The sequence below is a fragment of the Raphanus sativus genome, unplaced genomic scaffold (genome assembly GCF_000801105.2).
Source record: "Raphanus sativus cultivar WK10039 unplaced genomic scaffold, ASM80110v3 Scaffold3864, whole genome shotgun sequence".
Lineage (NCBI taxonomy): Eukaryota > Viridiplantae > Streptophyta > Magnoliopsida > Brassicales > Brassicaceae > Raphanus > Raphanus sativus.
Genome location: NW_026619168.1, coordinates 1 through 9,470, shown reverse-complemented (window position 1 = coordinate 9,470; position 9,470 = coordinate 1). Strand labels below are relative to the sequence as shown.

The window sequence follows — 9,470 nt, the reverse complement described above, 5'->3', positions numbered from 1 at the left end:
TATTTTAGTAAAATATATAAACTAATAAATATTCGTAAGAAAATTGTATCCGCATATGCGGGCTATACACCTAGTTTACAATATAATTAAATGATTTGCTTGGGTTTATTATGGTGCTGCTAGATGGTATTTTAGCTTTTTTAATGTGAATTGTGGAGACTATTTGGAAAACGAAGTATTTGACATTTGTGTTTTTATTAGCTTTTTTTTTGTAATAGTGATCACTGATCACGTACAACCTTGGTATATGTTATTGCCAGATGGTACATAACCACTGATTGATATGTATATTACAGTTTCACAATTTATACTAAGTTACATTGAATACAACAAATTCAAAATTTTCTGACCAATTATAATTGATCTTGTACGTCCGTTAACCAGACCTATCATGGAAACATGCACACAATTGTTATTTACCATACATAGGACTAGGCATTTTATCCGCTAAATTTGATTCGATTCGTTATTCGTTACTATTCGATCCGAAAATTCTGGATATTCGTAAGTTTTCGAAGAAAAACAAATACTAAAATTTAATATCCGTTAAAATCGAAGCAAATCACAAATATTAAAATTTTGGGAAAGCGAATATCCGATCCGTCAATATATAAATACATATATATCTTGATTATATTTAAAGTTTTAAATGTATAAAATTATATAATTATTATTCTAACATATGATTTGACAGATTTTTATTCACATTATTACTTATATAAAATTATTACATAAAAGGAAGAGAAACATTTATGACAATTATAATTTTTTTCTTAAGTTTTATTATAATTATTTACTAAGTTTAAAATTTTAAAAAGTTTGTAGATTCACTACTTCTTTTAATTTTTATCTTTTATATCATGCAAAAAAAAAATTTACAAAACAAATTTGTATAAAACTTTTAATATTATTTGTATTAGTCAAAATAAATGAGATATCCGTAAGTATTCGTAAATATCCGCAAATATCTATTTATTTTCCGAATATCCGTTTTCCGAATATCCGTATTTTTTCGAATCAAAGCAAATCAAAAAATTAGATATCCGTAACATTTGAAGCAAATCACAAATACCTTCAAAAATCCGGATATCCAATCCATGCCGAAACCTAACCATACATACAAACCTTGACGAAATCATGGTCCACTTACACAAAGAAATTAAACTCAAACTTTGAAAATTGTTGGTATGAAATTAATAGTAAGGTTAACATTAAAAGAAACAATGATGATTTTTCCAGTGGTCCTTCTGTTACCTGCATATTTCCATTCCTAGGTATTTTTAACCATGACTATAAATAGAAAGTTTTCTTTTTGTTCCATGTAGATTAAATTTAATTTAACAAAATAAACAAATAACTTCATTTGGGTCAAATATAAGTTAGTTGAACTTTAAATGTTACTTACCATGCGATACTTACCATTTAAAAAAAAAAATCATCTTGCATGGTATATAAAATAAAAATTATAAATTTATAAATCAACAACAAGATACGTGTATCAATCCTATGTATGCGGTTTAATAGCTTCAGAAAATAAAAAAGTTAGCAAATACGCTGTGTATCCCTCTACTTATTGGATCCCTTTTGATTAATGCATGTAAATGTCCAAATCCTGAGGGGGATTCAAAGTCAATAAACGTAGAAAGAAGAGAGAGAAGGGAAAATGGCAAGAGGGAGAGTGAACGTGAAGAGAATAGAGAACAAGGTCAATAGACAAGTAACCTTCTCCAAAAGAAAAGGTGGTTTGCTCAAGAAAGCCTACGAACTTTCTGTTCTATGTGATGTAGAGGTTGCTCTTATCATCTTCTCCAGCAGTGGCAAACTCTATGAGTTCAGCAGTGACACGTACGTGTATATATACCCATTTTGATCATCAAGATTCTTAATTAAAGGTTTTTATACGAAAATAAATGTTTTCCTTCCAAAAGATTCAATGGTTAAAAAAAGATTCGTAATTAACTAGATAAGCTAGGTTTGATTTGTGTCCGTTTTTGAGACTCAAGAAGCCAAAGTTCTCTGTCTTTTTAAGTATTATAAGAGGTTGTGTCTTTTTCTCCCAAATCCTAACCACCTCTCGGATCCATGAAACGCATGTGACAGCTTAAGCTTTTAGATCCGACAAATCTTCAAGATCGGAATTTTATTGATTGATTTTAGGCTATAAAACCTTTTTATCATCAGCTTTATATAATAAGATATGTATGTCCTTAAGATTTCAAGAAAACCATAAGTATTGCCTTTTAAAATGGTTGTATCTTTCTAATTCTAACTAGAGAAAGTAGCTAGTGTTCATCATACATCGATCTCATAGATCCATTACGCAAATATATGCAAGAAATGACAGATCCAATAAGTTTTGTGTAATTAGGGTTTGTAGACATTTAAGGATCAACTAACCAATTAATGATTTTTCTTGTGATTTCTTTTGTTTAATAATCTGTAGAATGGAGAAAACAATTGAAAGGTACAATCGCTGTAACAATATTTGGGACAATAATCGACCTGAAGAGTCTACACAGGTCAATTTTTCTTTTTTCCAAGTCTTCAAATCCCAAGTTAATGTTATATACAAAAAAGTTAATGTTATATACACATACATAAGTAACAACAGAAAAAAAGCAATTATAAATTTTAATTAGTCTTTTTAATTTAAGGTGCAGAGTTGGTCTCAAGAGGTGACAGAGCTCAGATCCAAATATGAATCTCTTCTTCGCACTCATAGGTTTAGTTAATCATATATCTCTCTCTCTTACATCCTTATTACATATAAATATACATCTCCAAGCTAGTTTCCACAATTAAGCAATATATTGAATCGTTTAAATAAAAAGGTATTTGCTTGGGGAAGATCTTGGAGAGATGAGTGTCAAAGAATTGGAGACGCTCGAGAGACAGCTTGAAAGAGCTCTCTCGGCAACCATGCAACGCAAGGTACAACATATTGTATACATCTACAAATCTTATTTCGTTGTAATCATTTCTAAATTTAGATATATAAAAATAAAATTTTAAAATGCATGTATATATATACGCAGACGCAGGTTACTATGGAACAAATGGAAGAGCTTCGGAGAAAGGCAAGTCTATGACATCCACATACATTTTGAACGTAACATATATTTAGTCGTTGTATTAATAGCCTAGTATATAATTAACGTTTATATTTGTATACACATTAACTATGTTATTGAGTTGGGTTTGGAATTACAGGAGAGGCAGCTCGGAGATATAAACAAGAAGCTAAAGGTTTTTTCTGTTAATATTCCTCTCGTAGAGTCCTAGTTACTATCTTCAGTATTTCGTTGTTAATGGACTATTTTTTTCCATAATCAGCTTGAGGCAGAAGGTAATGAATTCAAAGGCTTTCAAGACCTTTTGCTAAATTCGGATGACAGGGCAGGTTCCTCTGATTTTTCCTTGCTGTCCTCTCATCACATCTCTGTGGATTGCAACGTCGGACAGTTCTTGAAGATCGGGTAATCATTCTTTTTCTTTTATTCTAACGATTAAAAAAATAACAAACTATGGCTTTATAACCAAACTTGGTGTTGGGAATACATATATTTATGTAGGTTTCAACAACAATATGAGCAAGGTGATGGATCTTCGGTATTCAAGAGTAATGTAGGATGCGACTCTGAAACCAACTTTACTCAAGGATGAGCTAGTTCGTCGAAATGTCAAACAAAATATAAGAAGCTCATACTCTCTTTTTTTTTTAAGTTATATGCCAGAGTTTTTGGTTTAGAAGGTACTATATCTAATTACAATATGCGATATGGACCATTAAGAATATGCAATATCTAATCTCCTATTCTCCTTATCCTCCTTCTTGGACTTAAATAGACAAAAACATTCTGTGACTTACATATTTGCTACTTAATCTTGTTACATGTAGAATTGTATTTACACACAAAATTTGAATCAACTTATGGATCCTTACTCATTGCAGCCACTCCCAAAAGTTCCCATAATCAATATTACAAGTGATTTTTTTTTGTTTGCCTCCATTCCATAATATTAACATTGTTCATCAACCAGACAACATATATAGGTGAACTTACTAGCAAAATCTTTGGTTCTCTTCATGTTGCCGTTATTCAGTTCACCATCAGAGGGCTTACTCGACCACGCAAGGCTATCTCCATCCTGTTGTGGAAAGTAAGACTTCTCAAAAGGCCTGGCCCATTTTAAACTGCCTATTCTAAAACTCTCTGCAGATGACATGGGATAGAATCAAAGTGCAATAGGTGAGGAGTGAAGTGGAGCCGATCATAAGATTGGATATTTGATTCAAAACGTTGCGTTTCAATGCGTTTTATAAAGAAAGTAAAACGCAAAGAAAGTAGACCAAACACGCATTTTATGACACAACACACAAAGAATGATGTTCCAGAAATAGTATGGCACTGAATCTCAGGATCCTCTCGCCTAGATCATCAAGGAGGTGCATTGCTCTGTTTCGTCTTCTTTTTTTTTTGGTTGCTGATGAAACTGATATTCTCGTTTGAAATTGATAAAAGTGAAAACTTTAATGTGTGTTTCTCTCATCAATCAAACGTAGCCGTGAAATTTTGTGTGTGTGTGTGTGTGTTTTTTTTTGCAGATAGAAGATGAAAACATTATATTTAACCAGAGACGAGCTAGCTCTTATAATCCTATACTTGAACAAAGCTGAGGCTAGAGATAAGATATGCAGAGCTATACAGTACGGTTCCAAATTCTTGAGCGGTGGAAAACCTGGTACTGCTCAAAATGTCTACAGAAACACCAGTTTGGCTAGAAAAGTGTTCCGTCTTTTCAAGGTCATTGTCACTTTGCCATTTCCTTCTTCTTAATATTGTAAAAAACTGTTTTTGATTTCTGATTTAGAAAATGGGCTTTAAATGTGCAGTTTCTCAATGATTTTCAATTGCTTATTAGCCCTGTGCATAGAAGGACTCCTCTTCCTCTTGTCTTGCTCGGAAAGGTGCCCAACAACATGTTACAACATTTGCTATATGTTTAAACCAAGTTTCGGTCTTTAATTTTTTTTGTGTTTTTCTTTTTGTTTGTTGGTTTGGCTGTTTTCAGTGCAAGAATGCACTCTTGTGTACATACTTCTTTCTTGATCAATTCGTCTGGCTTGGTAGATCCGGCATATATAAGGTGACATTAAGGCAACAATCCATATTGGTCTATTGAAGTGTTTTTAATATTTACATTATCTCTGCTAAGTGACTAAAGTACGCAGAACAAAATATTAACGGAGTTGATTAGCGGTTTCTCAATTTTCTGCTGGCTTGGATCATCTATCTGTATTGTAATAATTGAGGTTTTATATATAATCTTTCTCTACATTTCGATTTTCATGTGTCTTGACATATATATATATACACTGATCTTGATTCTTTATTAGATTTGTGAGCTTATAAGGCTCTCTTCATCTATGAAGAAGATGGACAAGGAACTCAAAGATGATGAAAAGAAGAATCATGTAAAAAAAACTCTCTGATCTTTCTTGTCTTTGTGTCTAAAACTCATTACATTTGTCAAAACTGCAGGATGAGTTGCATCGTGCTAAGCTTCAGAAAACAAAAGACAGAATAGTAGCTTTGATTAAATCAAGCATGGACATTGTTGTAGCCATTGGTCTGCTTCGTTTAGCTCCATGGATAATTGGTCATCGTGTCACTGGCTTTTTGGGGCTTATCACCTCACTTATCTCTTGTTATCAGGTAAAAAAACCAACGTCTTCCTTCCCATAAACCCACTTCCATCCGATTGTTTTACAAAACTTCTGTTACTATACAGTTGCTTCCAGTGCGTCCCAAGTTAAAGACAGCTTGAAGCAAGAAGAAGCTTCTTCTCTAGACCTTAAGAATAATTGTTTCACGTAATCTTAAGAGTCTATGTTGCTCCTATGCTGTAATAATGATAACTTATACTCTGAACAAGACTCTGTTTCTACATAGCTGAAAGGATTCTATGTTCAAGTTCAATACCTTTAGTCTCTTACAATCACTGTAACTACAGACAAAACCAGAGACAACCCAACCATGTGTACAACAAGTTCCAGATCAAGGAAAAAAAAAAGATTCTTCTCACCATTTACAACAATCTCACTCAATATCTACAAAAAAATAAAATAAAATAACTATTCTGATTCAACGACCTTCCTTGCATTTTCTTTAGGTACTATAAGAACAGAGTCTATGCACAGGCCACCTTTCGTGTGAGTGCAATCAATCTGAGTCATCGAGAACTTGACTCCTGTCGATATATTTGGATTCACCACTTTGAAATCCCCGACGTGATAGTGACTCCAGTGTCCAGGGTTGTTGTTCAGATAGCGCAGCGAAACAGCTTGTTGGTTGTCTGAAGTTGCCAGCTGGAACCTAACGGGCTTTATGTCCCATCCGTGAACGTGCTCGGAGTTGCACATTCTCCTTCCGAGTCTTTTTGATGTTTTACCGAGCTGGATACGGAAGAAGAGACTGTATGTTCCAGATGGGAACTGGATCTCAAACTCTCCTCCTACTTCAAACCACCATATCTGTTGAACATATGCAACTGAGTGGAACCTGGGGGATGCAATATTGGAAGAGACTAATCAAGATAAAGGGTACAAGCTCAGTGAATCTAGCATACAAAGCATAGAATACCAAATAGAATAGTCCACCCTAACATCATAACACCTGTGTGTTCGGTTAGTTTGATTTTCTGGTAGCTCGGTTTTCGGTTAATTCAATATTAATATTACTGAATTAACCCGAAATAAAGTTCGGTTTTCAAAAATTTATTTATTTCAATTAGATTTTGGTTTAATTTTTGTTAAAAGTTTGGATAAATTTGGTTAAATTTGGTTTGTTTAGTTAACTTAGTTAGTTTGGTTTGGGTTTTAGTATGGTTTGGTTATAATTAGAAGAAAACCGGAGTATCCGAAAGTCAATCTTTAAAAACAAAACATACTGAATCAAACCAAACTTCTTAACCGAACCAACCGAAATTCGGTTAGATCCGGTTAAAAATCTCAGGTCTACCTGGATTCATCGGTTGGGACATGAGTCCAGTATCTCCGATCATCAATCCCTGTAATCCTTAACCCCTTTGAAGAAACCGATACACAAAGACGACCACTGTTCTTATCTATCCACAGCTCCTGCTTCAACCAATCAACAACACACCTTCTCACACAATAAGAAAGCTGCTGACTTTATTTTTATTTCAAAAAAAAAAAAGTGATTCAAAAAAGTGTCAACCTTTGTGCCACCGTCGAAGAGATTGGGCCTACTAAGCTTCGCGTAAAGATCCTTCTTTATCAACTTCCTCAGAGTAATTTCGTCGAACACCTTCCGCGCGATATCTCGGTAACTCGGAGGCAGCTTCGACTCCCACACGAAATCCGCCGACGACGCGCGACGGAAGACCCTGCTGAGACGAGCGAGCCGGCAGATCTCCGGCGGGTCGAGACGCATCATGATCAACGCGACGCAGTTCTCCGGCAAATCGGATAATCTGTGCTCACTGTTCCTCCGGTCAAACTCCGGCGTAACGCCTGAGATATTCGCGCCCATGGTCACAAACCCGCCGATAGATTGAGAAAGAGAGAGTCTTTACTTACGTTATCAATCGAATCTCGATTTGCATGGCACGCGGAGAATCGATTGATAGAAACTGAAGAGAAAAAGGAAGTTTTTTTTTTCTTTCTTTTTTCTTCGTTTTCGATTTTTTTTTTTAAATACGGTTTAGAAGATAAGAGAGAATACAAATACGCAAAGCGAAGTTTAAATAGAAGAAATGATTTTCAAAGGTCAATTCTCCTGAGCCTAATACAATCATTTTATAATTTCGTAGAAGTGTGCAATACGTATCTTTTTTTTATGAACAAAACTTACCTTCACCCCCTAAGGCGAATCTCTACATTCACCCACCAATAGGAATTAGTTAATTGAGATTTGATATCTCTTAAAAAAGGAAACCAAATAATAAGAATTTAATGAAATAAAATTATGTTTTTAGATAAATAAAAAATAGTAGCAATTATAAAAATATTTTTTTTTAGTATTGATAAATCCGTCAAAAATACTAAACCCTAAACTCTAAATTCTAAATACTAAACCCTAAATTCTAAATACTAAACCCTAAACCCTTAGGGAAAGCCTGAACCCTTGGGCAAATCCTGTACCCTAAATCGTTAATCTTAAACCCTAAACCCTTAATCATAAACCATAATATTAAACCCTAAATTCTAAACACGAAACCCTAAACCCTAAACTCTTTGACAAATATTAAATCATATACTCTTAATCCTAAACCATAAACCATTTTGGAATTTAGGATTTAAGGTTTAGCATTAGAAGTTATGATTTAGGGTTTAGGGATTAAGATTTAGTTTATGATTTAAGGTTTGGTTTAAATTTAAGAGTTTAGGGTATAGGATTTGCCCAAGGGTTCAGGCTTTCTCTAAGGGTTTAGGGTTTAGTATTTAGAACTTAGGGTTTAGGGTTTATAATTTAGGGTTTAGGATTTAGTATTTTCTGACGGATTTATCAATATTAAAAAGAATGTATTTTTTTGATGATTACTACTATTTTTTATTTATCTAAAAACATAATTTTATTTCATTAAATCATTATTACTTGGTTTCCTTTTTTAAGAGATATCAAATCTCAATTAACTAATTCCTATTGGTGGGTGAATGTAGAGGTTCACCTTAGGGTGAACCTAAGTTTTGTTCTTTTTTTATCTGCAGGATGTATACGTTTTCGGGAGGCGGGTCGGGTCGGATCTGGATAAGAGAGTGATTAAAAAGCTGGCCACTTGGCCTAATAGTTTAGGTTAAAAGTGCATTACACGCGTTCTGGTGGGGTTTGGGGGATATTTAACGACAAGTAAAACACCTGGCGAAGGTTTAATGTGAGGTGGATTTTTCTAGAATTTTTAGTGAGTGCAGTGTCGGCCCTGAGCAGAAGCGGCAGAAGCACCCGCTTCCGGCCCGGTTTATTATATCTAAAATTTCGGCCGTTAATTATAAAAAACGTCAGTAGCGTACTTGGAAAAACATGGTCTTTTGTTAACGAAGGTGAGTGGTTCGAATCCTACAATTATTTATATGTTGTAACTGTGTTTTAGTTGTAATGAATTGGCCAATAATTATGATTTTGCTTCCAGCCCAAATTTTCTACGGACCGGTACTGAGTGAGTGTATAACAATTTCAATTTTTTGTGTGTTTGAGGTTGAGTAGAATTAAATATGTATTTTAATGATTCTGATTCATAACAACGCCGAGCCCACTTTATCCATGTTTTTTGTTTAAATGAGGTCGTTCAAACAAAAAATATTATGGATATGGTGCGTTTGGCTGCGATGATCGAACTAAGCATGTTACAACTGTATGCTAGAAGAAGTGAATCAAGTGATACATGTGATCAATGGATTACAAATGTAAAAAATGAACTGTTAATGTCATTACCAAAGTGATAGTGTA

General features: G+C 33.9%; 3 protein-coding genes across 4 annotated transcripts; 2 read left to right on the top strand and 1 right to left on the bottom strand.

Moving 5' to 3' along the window:
• The first annotated feature begins 1,576 nt into the window (after positions 1 to 1,576).
• LOC130506985 (agamous-like MADS-box protein AGL13) lies at positions 1,577 to 3,825 on the top strand. Its single transcript, XM_057001687.1, has 8 exons — positions 1,577 to 1,845; positions 2,444 to 2,519; positions 2,661 to 2,722; positions 2,832 to 2,931; positions 3,036 to 3,077; positions 3,211 to 3,246; positions 3,334 to 3,476; positions 3,573 to 3,825. Exons 1-8 carry the CDS (start codon positions 1,664 to 1,666, stop codon positions 3,661 to 3,663), a joined length of 732 nt encoding a protein of 243 aa, XP_056857667.1. The 5' UTR covers positions 1,577 to 1,663; the 3' UTR covers positions 3,664 to 3,825.
• Positions 3,826 to 4,338: 513 nt separating this feature from the next.
• LOC108836496 (peroxisomal membrane protein 11E-like) lies at positions 4,339 to 5,936 on the top strand. Of its 2 annotated transcripts, none has more exons than XM_057001685.1 (8): positions 4,339 to 4,447; positions 4,607 to 4,805; positions 4,895 to 4,969; positions 5,074 to 5,148; positions 5,234 to 5,314; positions 5,399 to 5,476; positions 5,544 to 5,717; positions 5,794 to 5,936. In XM_057001685.1, exons 2-8 carry the CDS (start codon positions 4,614 to 4,616, stop codon positions 5,827 to 5,829), a joined length of 711 nt encoding a protein of 236 aa, XP_056857665.1. In that variant the 5' UTR covers positions 4,339 to 4,447; positions 4,607 to 4,613; the 3' UTR covers positions 5,830 to 5,936. The 2 variants fall into 2 exon arrangements, with proteins under 2 accessions (XP_056857665.1, XP_056857666.1); XM_057001686.1 differs by having other exon boundaries at positions 4,447 to 4,522.
• Positions 5,937 to 5,951: 15 nt separating this feature from the next.
• On the bottom strand, positions 5,952 to 7,729 carry LOC108836494 (F-box protein PP2-A13). Its single transcript, XM_018609650.2, has 3 exons — positions 7,242 to 7,729; positions 7,023 to 7,141; positions 5,952 to 6,563 (listed from the first exon to the last, which is right to left on the bottom strand). Exons 1-3 carry the CDS (start codon positions 7,554 to 7,556, stop codon positions 6,137 to 6,139), a joined length of 861 nt encoding a protein of 286 aa, XP_018465152.2. The 5' UTR covers positions 7,557 to 7,729; the 3' UTR covers positions 5,952 to 6,136.
• Between the last annotated feature and the right edge of the window lie 1,741 nt (positions 7,730 to 9,470).